This window comes from Nyctibius grandis, chromosome 12 (assembly GCF_013368605.1).
Source record: "Nyctibius grandis isolate bNycGra1 chromosome 12, bNycGra1.pri, whole genome shotgun sequence".
Lineage (NCBI taxonomy): Eukaryota > Metazoa > Chordata > Aves > Nyctibiiformes > Nyctibiidae > Nyctibius > Nyctibius grandis.
The window spans coordinates 19,160,186-19,177,027 of record NC_090669.1 but is presented as its reverse complement, the minus strand read 5'-3'; the positions used below and the strand labels follow the sequence as shown (position 1 = coordinate 19,177,027).

The following is a 16,842-nucleotide window of genomic DNA, read 5'->3' as shown; positions in this document are numbered from 1 at the left end:
TGTGAGAACTAGGTGGACTGTAGAAAAATCATCCCCTTGTACTATTTTTTTTGAGGAGGAAGAATAGATGACTAGGTGAAATCCATATTGTTGTCATGTTGAAACAACATCTTTTCCTCCACTGGGTCTTAGGGAAGATCTGGGCAGAACTATGCCTGCAGGAACAGATACAAGAGAAGTATTTGCCAGCTTGTTGCTTCCAGCAGATGTTACATTGCTAGTTTTTCATCACACATCAACCACAGTGACATTAACTATAGACTAAAATCACTGTTTTGCAGCCATACAAGGTTGCAGTGGTCTGTCACCAATTGTTAAAGTGACACAAGAAGATAATTCTCATTTTTCTTAATGTGCTAGGTATAAAACCAATACTCAGCACCGTTAGCATTCATTCAGTCTTACTCATTCCCACGCACTTTGAATATCCTGCAGTACAAAAACCAGGTACCAGATTTTCCAAAATGATCAATTCCTATTCCTTGATTTGCTTCATTTCTTATTTTGACATAAGTAATCCCTTGCTGCTGAACAAAAGTTGAGCCTAAGCCCTTAACTTGCTGGAAAGGAAACGTCAAATTGCTCCTTGTGATACAAAATACACTTTGTAGTAATTCACAAAATCAATAGGGTTGTAAATTTTAGAAACTTCCTGAAAAAGAGGCCACTAACTTCACAAGTATCTCTGTTTTCATTCTCTATAATTTAAATCTGGCACAATGTCCCAGCCATTGTGACCTTTTAAAAGGTAGACCTTGTTACCTCACCTGGGATTTTTGGAAGAGCTCTTAAAACATTGCTCTTTTAGGCATTAAAGATGAAACTATTTAAATCCCTGGAGGGAATAAGGTGCTTTTTGCATGTCTGAAAGGATTTTTGCACTGCTCTGAGCCTATTATGAACAGTAAGTATACATGTGAAATAGGACAAGGCAGATATTTTTGAGGTGTGTAGAGTGATGGGGCAGTAACAAAATAACTGGTCTGAATCCCACGAACCCATCAAAGTACCTGACACATACTTATAACCTCAAGGGCTTAAACTACTCCTCTGAGGTTAACGGAAGTGCTGTGGTGGATCACAGCCATGTTGCTCGGCTTCTTCTGTCATTACACCCTGACACGCCATCAATGAGTTTTTCCCTAAGTACAAAGGTCACAACTGCATCAGAATGGCATGGGTGTGGTATGCAGGGGACAAAAATAGCAGATGGAAGAACAGATTCACTAGACAAATACCTGCCTCTTCCAGAAAGATCTACATAAACCCAGTAGAGGCTACTGCAAAACTCTGTACAGCCACAAAGGAGCATTTAGGCCTTTCTGAAAATATCAAATAAAGACCATTAATGAGCATTTTGAATAGGTGTGTAAGGACCTGACCTCTAAGGAATAAATATAGTAAATAGGAGTACACAGAAGTGTATCATTGCTCAGGGGTAGATTCATAAACTTGTGTCTGGAGAAAAAAGAGGAAGAGATTGGTCAAGTGTCGAAAGATAAAGCTCATCTTCAATGGACAGAGACATGCTCACACACGGCTGAGATTGCCTTGTACTGAGGACTCAAAGAAATACCTGCTAACATATATAAGACTTCTTGAAAATAGAAATATATAGAAATAGAAATTTTCAACTTTGGAGAAAGCTATGAAAAAAGTCATTAAACTTCTGTCTGGGCGTTAATATTATTGAAATCATATAAATCTTTATTAAGATATATGTAACTGCATTCTACAAAGCACCATTTAGTGCACAGTCTGGGGTGCCCAGTGTTGTACTTATAGAGTCCAGACTTTTGAACAAATCCAGCTCTCATAACTTTATTGGCTTTCACTGTGTCAGATCAGGAACGAATTTGTCCCCTGTGCTTACAGATGAAGAGAATGCACTGAAAACTTGGCTTAATCGAGCTACACCAACAGCACACAACAAATAAAGGCAGAGCTATTTTAGGTAGAAATTATACTGTCAGAAGAAAACACAGGCCAGTAAATTAGCATTTGTTTTATAAAAGGGAAAAAGGCATTGAGAGAAAGTATCTTTAAAGAGAAGGAAGATAGCTGGGAAAACATGTCAGTGCTATAAGAACCAAATCCTAAAGCAGCCAATCTCAAAGTAAATCAAAGAAGATGCATTCTGAAATCAAACCTCCGGATTTACTGAATCTGAGCTTTCTACTTCAAAAGTTATCTTGTAGAATATGTCTTTTTCTTTCAAGTCTTCTTCAAATAGAGAGTATTGCAGCATGTGTATGCAACTGGTATTTAAATACTAAGTACTTTAAGCAGCAAAGTGGCATTAGCTCTATTAATAGACACTCACCCTCCTCCTATACTACTTATTTTAAATAGAACATATGTCTCTAAAGGGGCCTGACACCAGATGTCTAAAGACTGATTCTTCCTGCCTTATTCATGGAATAAGAATATCACTTAGCAAGGCAGAGGGAAGATTTCTGAGGTCATTAACATCTCTAAATAGTGAAAGGTTCAAAACTATGTCACAATGTATTGAAAAAAGAGATGTCTCTCCAGGAAAATTTGCATGTCATATAAGGTGCAATAAAGATATAGAAGACTGGACTCTTCAAAGAAAGCTGCATAATGCTGTCTCTTCACACTTGTTACTGTATTTCTATACTGGAACCACCAGACTTTCAAGGGTACAGAGTGCCCTTTACTATCACTGACTGAACAGAATTTTTAAACATTTCTGAATTTCCACAGAAATAGACACTGTCTAACAGTACATTTGGGGCTAAGCAGGCACCCAAGTTTAACATGCTTGCCCAAATTACTAAACTATTAAGTCAAACAGAACATATAATTATAAAATGTTTTCTTCAAAACAAATCATCTCAAAGTTTGGAAATTCAAGTAGGTAGGACTCTGAATGACATGAATTGCTGTCAACATTGATTAATACAATTACTTCGTATTTCTAAATACACTGAGTTGTCCTTATACACTGTTATGTTCCAGAGGGCTAAAAAAATGCAAAGTTTTAAATATATTTTAACTGTTGGTTGTCAGGAAACAGCTGTCAGAGCATAAAAAGCCTGATCCAAAGGGTAATTCTAAGGGAATTAATAGTTTGATCAAAGCCACTTTGTTAGCACCTATGTACCTGAAAGGTTTGAACCAGGCTCGCTGGTACTTTTTAGGTGACTAAAATGCTCTTGCCAAAGCATTCTACTGAAGTGATTATAGTTATTGCCACTGATTAGTGAAAACTAATATTCCTGTTGGCAAAATTGTCATTGTTTCTGATTTCTTATTCCCTTTTTTAAAAAACTCCTCCATCCTTTTTTAATCTGGTTATCCAGTTTGCACTTATAAAAGACATAATGATTCAAGTAAAATTAAAGTAACTTGCTTTCAAAATAATCTGTTGTCCAATTGGTAAAATCAGGCAAAAAAAAAAAATAAAATAAAGGTAAACACATACCCTAAGGAGAAAACGAAGACTTTTATAGCAAGAGGTTTTCCTCTTCTTCTAAAATTACCCTAAAATCAGCATCCCTCCTGCTTACTTCTGATCTTTTGGAAATATTCCTTAGAATCTGCAGAGCCTCAGGAAACTTACAGCAAAATCCAAACCAGTTGTTATTAGGTAAAACTTTTGATGCTCTCTGATTCTCTCCATATACCAGAGGCAAAAAAAGAAAAAACAGACTAAAAATAAATGTAGGGGAAGGAAGGGAGCATGTGGGAAGGGAAGGAAATTTGGTAGATGCTTTGCCTGAAGCCAGAAACTTTGCTGTAGCACTATTACACTCTCCTGCAGGCAGGGAGTAACTTTTGTTTTGGTTTGGGTTTTTTTTCAAACTTTTCAGCATTCTTCAGTGGAATTCAACTGGCAGGGAAAAAACCTTTCCTTGCAGATTCCACCTGTAGGTTAACTTTAAACCTTTTAGGACTCAAGTTTTCATTACAGAACTCTCAGCACTAGCTGTCTCACAGGTGAAGTACTGAAGCCAGGACAAAACACATTGCTTTCATCCATGTTTCTGACCATCAAAAGCCCTAAGCTAGAATGAAGGCAGGAGGGAATTTATTTTCCGCCACAGGAGCAAAAGGAGAAAGTTACCTATAGCAAACGTATTTTATAGGTTTTCATCCTGCTGACCAACCTTTGAATAATATCTCTCAACATAAATTTTTACCTTGTGGTTGTATTTTGTTTTGGAAAAGATACATACAAATTTGTCAATGTAAAAGAAGAAAAAAGCAGCTCCAGGAGCTCACATCAAGCTAAAAAGATGTCTTTAAGTATTTTCTTCCACTGAGAAACATTTTTGTGTTTAGAAAGAAGCTATTACATGCACCATTTTGTAGAACACAGATGATAAGTTCTTACCTCTTTCTTGGTGAATTCTGGTGGATGGTCATTTTTATCATCAATAAGAATAGTGGCAGTTGCCGTGCCAGTTAGTCCGACATCAAGGCCACCCATATCCTTAGCTTCTATAACTAGCTCGTATTTTGGGGTTTCCATAGTCTGAAAAAATAACAGAAAACGAAAGGTTAAAAAAGCCCTTACATCAGATTACATACTATTTTGAATTTAGATTAAAATAAAACATAAAAGAATTAAAACTTCATTTGGCCTGATACAACATAGCATAGAAACAGATCTGTTATCACAGTGTTTTATCAAAACAGAAGCACAGCTTTCTCTGAACATCAACTGCTATGATGGAAACCTTATTTGGAATACAGTATGAAGGAGTACCGGTGAATATTGGTAAACAGTGCGTAATCTATCCTGTTATTTAAGGAGATCAGGAAAGAAACTTAAATATATTTGCTCTTTAAGAGTAAGCTCTCACTTCAGTGCACCAATATTTAGCAGCGTGCTTCATCAGTGTAACGATGGGTACATAATTAAATACTAATGTCACAATCTACATATAAATTCACTTTATTTTATTCATTCTGCATATTAGCATTTAGAATGGTAATCTAAGTTTGCTTCACTGTAAGAAACAAGTAAGCAGTTTCTAAAATGGGCAACAACTGCCAGTTGTTGCACAAAGCAAAGGTGTGTAGTAACATTAACAATTTACATCTATAATATCTGATTCCTATGTCATGGTTACTTATCTGACTGCCTACCTGTTTAGAACCAGACAGCATAGGTCCATAGCAAAAGCCATCCTTAATTTCCCTCCCCCAAAAACAGACATAACTCGGAAAAAAAATTTGTGGCCACTGCTCTGCAATGGGAATGTTACAGGATTTCTAATTCACCTTTCTCGCATCAGGCATGAAAGCACATCTGTTTGTAAGCTGGACAACAGGGTGCTATCAAAGGGAGCTATTATCAGCATCAGAACCTGCTCCCATGGAACTCATAGAGAATTTTGGCATGGATTTCACTGGAGAAAAGACTGGGCACCGAATTAAAATGAATATTTTCCCCATTTGTATGGCTGCCTTATATGGAACCATCTGCCCAAAGACCATATGTGCTGCATTATCAGTGGAGGACACAGATGGGAAAGTGCTGCAGTCACCTTTAAAACTATATGGCAAGAATATCATGTGTGCTCAGGAATGTTTTTTCAAACCTTCCTTGAAAAATAAGTCTGTATCTCAGGGGCAAAGCGACATAATGATGCCTGAAAGGGTGGCTAGGGCACCACTGCTAGAGGGCTCTTTTAACCTCAGACCAGCTCTATCAGCCAGCTGTGTTTACAAGAACCAAAGCTACGCATCTTTGACATCACTCATCCTATGTCCTTCATCTAACACTTTTCCAGAGCATTAACATGCAGGGAGACAACTGGTGTGAAACTCCACATAGCAACACAGTGATCTCTGTCTACCACCCATATACTGTCTTATAAAGCAGAATCAAGGAAGCTGAAGTAGGGCTTATCCCATAGCAGAGAACATAGAAACATAGTTTGGGTTGGAAGGGACCTTTAAAGGTCATCTAGTCCAATCCCCCTGCAATGAGCTGACATCGTCCACTGATCAGGTTGCTCAGAGCCCCGTCCAACCTGACCTTGAATGTTTCCAGGGATGGGGCATCTACCACCTCTCCAGGCAACCTGTTTCAGTGCCTCACCACCCTCATCGTGAAAAATTTCTTCCGTAAATCTAGTCTGAATCCACTCTATTTTAGTTTAAAACAATTACCCCTTGTCCTATCACTACAGGCCCTATTAAAAAGTCTGTTCGGTCTTTCTTATAAGCCCCCTTTAAGTATTGAAAGGTCGCAATAAGGTCTCCCCAGAGCCTTCTCTTCTCCAGGTTGAACAACCCCAACTCTCTCAACTTTTCCTCATAGGAGAGGTGTTCCATCCCTCTGATCATTTTTGTGGCTCTCCTCTGGAGCCGCACCAACAGGTCCACATTTTTCCTGTGCTGAGGACCCCAGAGCTGGACGCAGCACTACAGGAGGCGACTCACCAGAGCCAAGTAGAGGGGCAGAATCCCCTCCCTTGACCTGCTGGCCACGCTGCTTTGGATGCAGCCCAGGATACGGTTGGCTTTCTGGGCTGCGAGCGCACATTGCCAGCTCATGTCCAGTTTCTCATCCACCAGTACCCACAAGTCCTTCTCCACAGGGCTGCTCCCAATCCATTCGTCCTCCAGCCTGTAGTTCACCATTTGAAAGACTTATTTCTCATCTCTAGCTTAGCAAAGCAACCTCTCAGGCCACATAATCTTCTCTGTAGCTAGGTGATTTGAAAGTATTCACTAAATAGTGCATTTGCATTATGCATTTTCCTGGGTATATTACAACACCTTTCTTGGGGCATGTGTAAGAAGGAGATCCCAAATCCTTAGTACTTAAATCTTGGAGCATTTTTAGGCCATGATAGAAGCAACCATACCAGTTGCTCATCAGATGAGCTATTACGAAGCAATATATTTGCATGTAAAATCAATGAGTCAAGCCAGAAGATATATTTAGTTCTAAAAACATATGGACTACTAGAATATCAGATGCCACTGCCACTTAGGGTATCCTAAGAAATGTATTTCCTTAAGTCTTACAACATTATTGCATGAAATTCAGCTCAGAAGGCAGCAAACCCAGGACAGGACTTTGATTTATAATATCATATAAATGCACATGAAGAAATATTACTGACATTTCTCCAACACAAATTCAGATTAGAGTGCAACAAAATTTACAGTTTTCATATATTTATTTTCTAAAATGTTTTCAACGTATTAAAACCTGAATGGAGCTTCTCTCCCCTCTACTAGATGCAACTTTTTCATTATTTTGATTAGAAAGTTGTTATTATTGTGTGGAAAACTTGCAAAGCAATTTATCACTTCATGTTTATAAGCCTCTTTGCTCAGAAACAGGCCCATTTTTACTCACAAATTGGCCTTTTTTCTTTTGAAAACCATCCCATTTTCTATTGAAAGCAAGCCCATTTATGCTAGAAATTGTGTCTACTGCAGCAGAAATTTCTGTGACAGGAGTCCAATGTTTAAGCTCACAACGGAATGTGAGAAACATTGAATTTTGAGTAGTATTTCATATCATTATGAATACTTCACACTTCCCTGCTATGCAGCACTTTCTACATCTAGTTCTGTCACCAAATATTTGCTTTGTTAGAGAAAGCAACTCCTAACAGATCCAAACCTGAGAGCAGAGGCATGTTCCCATCAGATGCTCTCTTTCCGCTATGAGGTTGCATGTAAAGGACTTTTTAGCATTTCTCATACTTCTAGACACGTTAATTCAGGCACTGGTAGCAATTATTTGGATCTGTGTGATTTATCACACTACTGGTAAATCCTGGGACACAGGATGTGTCCCTGTGCTCTTACTAACCCTGTTCCTCAGCTGATGACACTGCGACGGGCCAGGGTCCGTGCAGGGGGGGCATCCCCCAGAGCTGGGGCTGCAGCACAAGCTGTCATGGGCGACTCCTCAGCTTTTCCCTCTTCACAGGGCTCAGGCCGTTTACCCCAGTGCCATCTCTCCCTGCACTTGCTCCCATCTTGTGAGAAATGAGTGCTCCTGGAGGAGGGGCTGTGGAGGAGAAAAGCAGCCTTGCTTCACCTGCTCCATCCTTGCTGCACTGTGCAGGTTAGGGATAAATGCAGCACGCACTATTGGTAGCATTTTGGGACCTCACAGTCTCTCAGACTGTTGTCCCACCATGACATTGCCTGTCACTAAGCCCAGGCTCCCTGCTTCTCAAAACAGTGACCTAGTCCCTGAAGCACACTCTTGCAAAAACAATCCAATTAATACCATTTGGATAGGGAGATGTTAGCAATATAAATGTGTAACAACTCTCAACAAAGTGGATCTACAGCTAAAAAGGATAATAGCTGATTTTAATAAATGAACAAACATTAAGTCGCTGTTTGTGTGGCTTATTATTTATCAACTGTGACTTTGTGGAGTGTAACACTGTTGAGAGGATTTGTATAATTCCAGCAGGAGAATCATTCCTTTCCCCATAAATTTTCACTCTAGTCATTTAGCCACGGCAGGGGTGACACTGGCAAGTTGTTTGGTTTGCCAAGGAGGTGAGCTGTGTTCCTGGGTGTTTTTCTTTGAAGGTCCACGCACTGCCATTCTCACCGCAGTTAACATTCCTATCAGAGTTCACTCCCCTACCGCCTTGACTTAACTGGTTCAGCACTGGTAAGCAACAAGAGGCCAGAAAGGCTCTTTTTCAGATTTCAGATTCCTGACAAAGCCAGCAGGATCTAATCACAACAGAGGGAAACAAACAGTTCAGTGCGGATACACACAAGTAAAACAAAATGAGTGATTACTTTTAGGTAGTGCTGAATCAAACCAGATAATGACGGCTTTCTCTTGAGTTTAATCTTTTAATATTTCCTACAGATACAATCAAAAACTATCAGTGAAGCAAGCCATGGCTAGTATTTCACAGCACCAATGGTAACAGTCCAAGTCTTGGTACGGGCTGTCACTTGCAGCCTGTAAGGCATTCATGTGCCATTTAAATTCAACTGGAATTGACAGCATCTTCAGCACGGTAGGACTCAAAATGTAAGATGGAAACAAGTGGAACTACTTGCATGATTACAAGAAAGGTTTAGGACCCTTAGGTGACCACTGGTATTTCCAAACATGTCCAAGTCCTGAATTTCCAGCTATATACATGGACTTTCAGAGCCTTGGTATTGCTAGAACAGCAACAAATCTCCTCTCTGCAATTTCAGATCTCCAAAGCTTTTAGAAGTGTGACCAATGCTTCTCCCTGTTTTTATTACCTGGTAAGGAATCACTCAGGAAGTTGATGTTTTCACTGAGGCCTGGCTTTTTTCCATCTATCTTTAGACGTTCAATTTAAGTGTCTACTTCTTGGTGCACAGAGTCAAAGGAGAGAAGCCATTTCTGTATTTATCTGCACTGCTCTCAGGAGCTCAGTGCTCCCTAGTGCGTGTACCTTGGTGCATGACTAAAGCTGGTTCAAACTCTTAATGACATGATAAAGATCACAAAGAGTAGCACCAAAGTAAGGAACAGAAATCACATTCTGGCACTGTATTAAAGAAGCATATCCTAGCAGTGAAAGATTGTTTATCTAGATTTGATGGCCCTCGTAACTTTACCTTTGATTGTGGGAGGAGGTAGGAAAAAATCTAGTTTTGCTTAACTTCTGAATTTCAAAAATTTCAGTCAGACTCTTTATTTGAATATACAGGAAAGCAGAATAAGTAATGCAGATTCACCAGAAAGAAGAGCATGAGAAAACTCTGCTAGCAAAGACCTCTTTTTACCATTGATACCTGAGGCAGTTATGACTAAATCTAATCTATAAAGTTGGCATATAGATGGCACATGTATGAAAAGCACTTAATTTTGGTTGAAAATTGAAATCCTGGTCTCTGTTAGAGTCAGTCAGATACAAAATACATTGGGAAGCCTATTTACTGAAATAATGCTTTCTGGTTTTCCAATATAATTATCTAGTTATTTTCAGGAGATAATATATTTTCTGGAAGGCCACATAATGGGGTGTTTGGAAATCCATTCACAGCGCTGAAGCTGAACTGAGAAGAATTTGGATCAAGGCTTAATCTTCTTTGTAACATGTGAAGACGGATTGGGTTCAGAGTTTCAGGCTACTTTAGTCTTTTATTTAATCTGCAATTCAAAGATATTTAAACAGGAGTTCAACATATTTTCTCGTAGATCTTCACAACATTGTTTTTACTACCAGTACTTAAACTGTGTGTAGGGGGGTGGAAAAAGAATAATTTTGGCAAACATCATTTTTCCCTTTTGTATTTATTCACATCATCAGCCTGCTACCCAGCTCAGTATATTTTGTAGTTCCACTTTTAGCAAATTTTAGCATCCTGCCAAGGATTTCAGGCTGTGAATACCTGCCTCACATCAGCACCCAGACAGAAACTGCAGATAGGCACCAAAATCTGGAATACAACAGGACTCCAGAAACCATGTCTTCAGTGTTTCCTCCTGGCTGGGTGTCCCTCATGAAGTACCCTTAGCTAGGTCTTCATCCAGTGCTCTCCAGTCATTGTAAGACACCTATGAATTGCCTATCCAGAAAAGGGCACACTTATCAAAACACCCAAACCTTCATTTGGTGCTTCAGTGCTTCATCTATAAAAAGCTGGGGAGAACAGAAATTCCTGAATTCACCTGAAGTACTCAGTTGCTAAGATCAAAACAAACGCTGTTTGGGAAACAAACACCGTAAGAATGTTCAAAACTCTTGCAAGGGTTTTAAGTATCCTTTCAGGCTATCTTATTACTTATTACCAAAACAGAGGTTTTTTACTATTTTGTGGATGTTAGTATTTTCTATGACAATGCAACAACGCCTCAACACTTCCATTTAAAATTCTGTTTATAAACTATGTATTCATGTATAATACTATATCAGTAGTGTGCTACCATACCATAGTTGTTACTAATGCCTTTATAATATAATGCTAACCAGAAAGAAAAATTCTTAGAATTTAAATAATTCCAGTACATTCAAAAGAAATGCTTCTGTTCATTTACGATGATAATTGCATATAGTATGTGCTGAATGTGCCCTATTAAGACATAATCAATGTTCTTGTTGAGTAACAGTACCAACATTCAATCTAACATTGTTCCAGAGTATGCTGTCAGGGTTTTGACAAATGTAGAAAAAAAATGAAGCAATATGACTATTAACAGCTCTAACAGACATAATGCTTTTATAATTATAATATCAGCATTTATTTTAAATGCCAATTGCTACTGCATAAAAAGGGCAATATATACAGAAGCTTTGCATTCAGAGCTTGAATTACAGTTTGATGAATACAAAACCCCAAACAATTTTGTAACGTAGATCCTCTTTAGCTCACCAATTTCCAATTTGTTATATCATAAAGGAAGGTCTACAGTTTAATCACTGTAATAATGTACTTCTGTTATGCAGAAAATCAATATCTATTTACTACCCACAGGAGACATATAGTTCATAGGTATATCTGGAAGCAAAAAGAAGACTACATTTTCTCCTTCAGCAGGTGCTGTTAAAAAAGGGAAGAAATTACTCCAAAGTGCTTGATACAAATAGCTTTCCTGGCCAGAGATATTTGTTTCCCATCAAGAGGAAATCTGTAACTATTTAATATATAGGACGTATAGGATCAAGACTTTGATTCTTCATAATGCAGACATAACTATAGGCCTGATATACATGTATACGTTTGTTATATTTTACACGGAAATACAGGAGCTGTATGTGCATGTTTCCAATATTTTGTGTAAAATTATCAGTTTTAACTGATAGGCAAATTAGGATTTAGAGTTTCCATTGAATTTGTAGCATTTTGGAGAAGGTTACTAACCATGATAGGGTGACAAGTTTTCCTTTGAGAAATATTAGAAAACTGCAAAGAAAAACTAGTTGTTTACTGCTCGGCTCACTGTACAAACATGTGCATCTTGGCTCTTATGTACAACCACCACAGTATTTTTGCAGACATTAACCTCACTTAATGGAGCATCCTTACATTAGGAATGTTATTAGTAAGGAATTTCTCCTTGATAGAGATCACCTGTTTCTAGGACAGAACAGTGACTGAAGGTCCATTTAGTCTTGAGATATTTCCATGTAAGTGATTATTGTGAGTTGGGCTACTACCAAAAATAAGCCGTGGGAAAAGAGCAAATATTTAGTATTCTAAACAAAATCCTTAATTATCATAAAAGGTATAACAGCATTGAAGTTAGTACCCCTACGCTGATTTTTACCAGCCAAAGATATTTCCCTGAGTATAATTTGACTGGAACAGAGTGGAATGTTGAGCTGCCACAGCTACTCACTAGGTGCTCATGGTTTGGGAAAATAAACGTTTTCCATGTGTACTGTGCTAGAAGTATAAAGTACTATAATAAAGTTGAATAGCAATAAAGAATAAGAATCACAATGTCCCAAGGAAAATACTTGCTGTCAAATGTCATTAAATTATACTTAGTTTTTTAAAACACAAGCTGTGTTTCAGCTTTCCTTCTGGACCAATGCATGTCATTTCATTTTTTTTCAGGAAAAAAATTCAGTTGTTCCTCATAATTAAACAGTACTGCAGAAACCTTTCATTCCAGTGTGAAAGCATCAATTATTATGTAACTTGCTGATTTTAGACCATTTAATCACTCTATTATTATTGCATAATAATAGGTGTCAGAAATACAACTACCACACTCATCTCACCTAAACCTTCTGCCAACAGCAGACAATAGCTATAGTGAGTGTCTGCTCCCCCGTACTAGGTCTGAATAAAGAGAAATACATTATAGTCTATATGCAACTAGAGGTCCTGATATATGCAAATATTCCCTTTGTGTTTACATGTCACTAAGACTGTCATTACTGCTATGCCCTTCCAAAGATTGTCCTGAGTTTAAAGAACACATATAATCATGCTTGCTAGATCCGAGTTTCTCCAGGCTCTGTGTTATGTAGTAGTCCAACTCGCTACCTCAAAGCTCGCTGGACTTTGCATACCCTCCCTGCAGCCACAGACGTACTCTGTAGGAGATGAACCATGTAATTCAGAGGGACAGGGGTTTGGAGGTTAGGGCAGCTGTAAGCTGCTTTTGGAGTTGCTACACACAAACCTAATTTGGCCATGAAGCCTGCCGGAGTTGGAGCATCCTTTCCGTTATCCATAATTCTCCACAGCTCTGACTTTTCAGAGTGACACGCTGCCCTAGCACACCTTCCCATGTGCTGCGTATTCCTAATGTTAGCATTTCCCCTTTCACGGTGCTTGCACCAAAAAGAACCCCCAACCCTTCTTGTACATGGAGCGCCTAGAATCCTGCTAGTCTGGTCCTTTAATATAGTACCAAAACATTGCTGAAACCACGGTGTTGCATCTATTCCTTACTGACTATATACCTACCAGTGTTTATATTCTGATTTTTGCTGCTGGACAGAAAACACTCAATGTTATTCACATTAATTGCACACAGATAAAAACTATTGATGGAGTGGGTGACAAAGAGTTTCCTGATGCTTGACACTTTCCAAGCCTTAACATATTCAACACTAACAATGCTAATAAGCAAAACTGTCCAAGGACTTTTTCATTAAAATCAGAACGTATGATCAGAAATGTTAACAGTCTGACTGACGAGTGTAGGAGCCACCATTCTCCCTAGTTGTCATTAATACACTTGTAAGGGAATATTGAAACTACTATACATTCTGCCAATTTATATTTAATTATTTTTACAAAGGTAACAGTTTGAACAGAGCGTATCAAAAGAGTTTTGTGGCAGAATAAATAAGCGCCTGCATCAGCACACCCCACTGGATGAGGAAAGGTAAGATTCAGTTCTTCTGCCTGAACAGGACATTCAACCTGGTTGTCTCAACTGCTTCAGAAAGTATTAAACCTCAAGCTAGCTGTCAGGAGCACTCAAGATAAGAACTCCCGTCTGGATTACAGATATTTATGTCAACAAAGCTTTTTTTTTCAAATCACTATGTTTCTGTAACAAATGTTCATTTTGACAAATCAATATATTTCTATAAAAACTGTTCTCCTGCAATACCCAATCAGCTCTGCTTGCAGTGTTAATTATATATTTCATTTTAACAGTCACATTTTGCAAGTCAAATAATCTGCAGACCAAAAGATATCTGCTGAAAAAATATTCAAATAATTTTCAGCGATTAACATACTAGAGTAGTACAATCTGTTTGCAGACAATTTGTGAAAAGAGAGAAGGGCAAAGTTGTTCTAATAAATTATTAGTTGCAAATTATTGCATCATTCTTTATCCCTGCTGTAGGTAGAAATGAGTCTATTTAAATCCAAAAACATAAAAGGAAAGACAAGTTTCTCCAACACAGTAACCTACCATGGTTATCAGCAGAAACAGCTTTTCAAATATCTCTATATTAAAACACCTCTGCCAAAAGAATTCCCTAAGTATATGAAGGGTGTAAAGGCCACGTAATAAGGATCGGTACACCGAGATGAGTGAAGGTGTTCTGCTGTAACTTCAAGAGAAAAAATCATGAGCAACCCCCAAAGTATTCAATCCTGAAAAGATCCTCAGCCTAGCATAAATCAGCACAGATCCACTGACTTTAAACGGGCTACCCAAGTTTGTTTACACATTTATTAAGCTATAACTTACCACGTTTATGAATGAACATGCATATATGCTTTCATGCCACAATATAAGATGTGTGTGTCTCTTGTAAAGCTGGCAGGTTCCCACAGATTCGCATTTAAAACAAAGCAGAGCTAGGTGCAAGAGGCTGCCTTCCAAATCACCACGGCATCAAGAGCATGAGAGCCAAAGGTCCCAAGACACACACTTTGAAAAGAAGTCCCCAAACTCTTCAAAACAGGAGGATGAAGGTAATATTTCCTGCCTTGTTGCAGGTATAATCACATTAGAATTAGGGAAATCTTGTTCATCAGTAATCGCAAGAGGGTGTCTGTGCCTGTGTTTGCACAACACAGACTCTGGAAACTAATGAGAAGTTCTAGGCATTTAACCCATTGCGGCGGGGATTAATCCATGGTATAAATATTTCATACAACAGCAATAACTTGCAGCTGGTCAGCACTCTCCTCTGTTTACTGGAAACAAATTACTTTCCTAAATTGTGTGGACAGCAGCCAGTGTCAGTTATCAGTGATCTCATTAACATACGCACATTATACCTGCAGCCCTGAAACACGGGAATCCTTCACTGAGCAAAGAAACAAAAGGCTCTGTCAAGCATGCTTAGCAGTGCTTGAATTTGCTCCTCCTTGAGTCTGAATCAGGTTCAAGCAGTCCTGAAGTGTTTCCTGCAGCCTTCGGAGGAGAATACTGAACAGCTGTGAAAGGTAAATATTGCCTTTCACAAAACCGTGTTCCAGAAAAGACATCTCCAAAGAAGGAAAAAAAAATAATAGCTGGAGTTTTTATCTTAAGGTGCTGAGAAGTGGGTCTGAACAAGACAGAGGTAAAACCTGAAGCAGTTCAGCCTAAGCTTATTCCCAAACCTTCTCTTTCCTCACAAAATCAGCTCTGAATCAAGCAGCAAACCAATAACATAGCTTAAATCCTGGGCACTATAGGCCTCTGCACTCCCAGACTGCACTTATTAGCACATATTTTTGAAGGAATGCATTGCAGGAAGCTAAGTGAAATTAATGCTGATTGTTTTATTATCTGCCACCATCAGGCAGTCTATCATCTCACCAGAACTGAATTTAGACTGATCAAGTTTATACCACTGAGATCTGCCTGGATGCCAATGCAACACTTGTACTAATCTACCTCCTCATTCCAAGACATCACAGACCCATACAGTTCCTTTCTTCATCTTTTCATCAAACATCAAATCCCAGATGGATGTTCAGGCAAGTCAGGTCCATTTAAACACATCCAGCTGACAACAGCAATCCCAGAGAAAGCTGCTTGACCACATGCCCGTGCAGGGTTTGTCTATACTGTTGCTTCAATGCTGATCAGGAAAGACCTTTTGAAGTTAACTTTTCCATTGTTTATACTTACTACACTCCCGTTTGCATCACCAGGAGTGTGGCAACTGGATTTTTTTCAGCCAAAATTCAACTGGAGAATGTGCCCTGGACGTCACCTAATTCTCTCCAGCCATCAGTGTGACTCAGTCTGGGCTACAAGCCTAGAGCTGTCTGAAGTGAAAAGCTGCAGTGTACAGTATGGATATCAGGTCCTCAGCACGATCTGTTTTGCTCTACAGATCTGCTTCTACTGGTCTACTCTGTCTGCTAATGCAGAAATAGCCTTACAATCCACAATAAACTAGACAGCTATGGAGTTTACAGTACCTAGTTATTGACAGCATCCTCTTACCCTAGACCAAGCAAGGAGACAACAGCAGCGACAAGAATCGATAGATCCCCTGAAGCTCCAAAGGCTGTGACACAGCAAGAGCGTGGCAGTCGCGAGACAAGGATGAACCATCTGATAAGCCATCTGGCAGTACCTAATGTAGAGGCTTTTCAAGTAAGTGCTTCACCCTTACCCCCAAACAGCATCTCTAGATCTACAAAAGCTTAGCATTATTCCTGTGCCTCGTTTCTGCTGAAGAATGTGAACAAGGCTGTTTGTTCACTAAGGTCTGTGACTGATCACTGGGAAACAGGTTTCTTGGGGATCTTTGCACAGCAGCTGAAAATGAAAGTTTTCCTTGAGTTTCAATTTATAATCATCTAAACCAATATTCACTGCCTAGGTAATAAAAGATAATAAGTTTTATGATACCTCCCTAATGCCAAGTCTTTACATAATCTGTTATCAAATGAATCAAAATGAAGCTTACTGGGTTAACGTCAGAAATCACATTCTCACAAATTAGGTGCACTTAG

At 38.8% G+C, this 16,842-nt stretch overlaps 1 protein-coding gene across 2 annotated transcripts in view; it reads right to left on the bottom strand.

Annotated features, from left to right (window-relative positions):
- CDH13 (cadherin 13) overlaps window positions 1-16,842 on the bottom strand; it is a 484,188-nt gene that overhangs the window by 88,507 nt on the left and 378,839 nt on the right. For both annotated transcript variants that reach the window (XM_068411196.1, XM_068411195.1), the window contains exon 8: window positions 4,361-4,501. In XM_068411196.1, coding sequence (XP_068267297.1) covers window positions 4,361-4,501 — 141 coding nt within the window. The remainder of the gene's footprint in view (window positions 1-4,360; window positions 4,502-16,842) is intronic.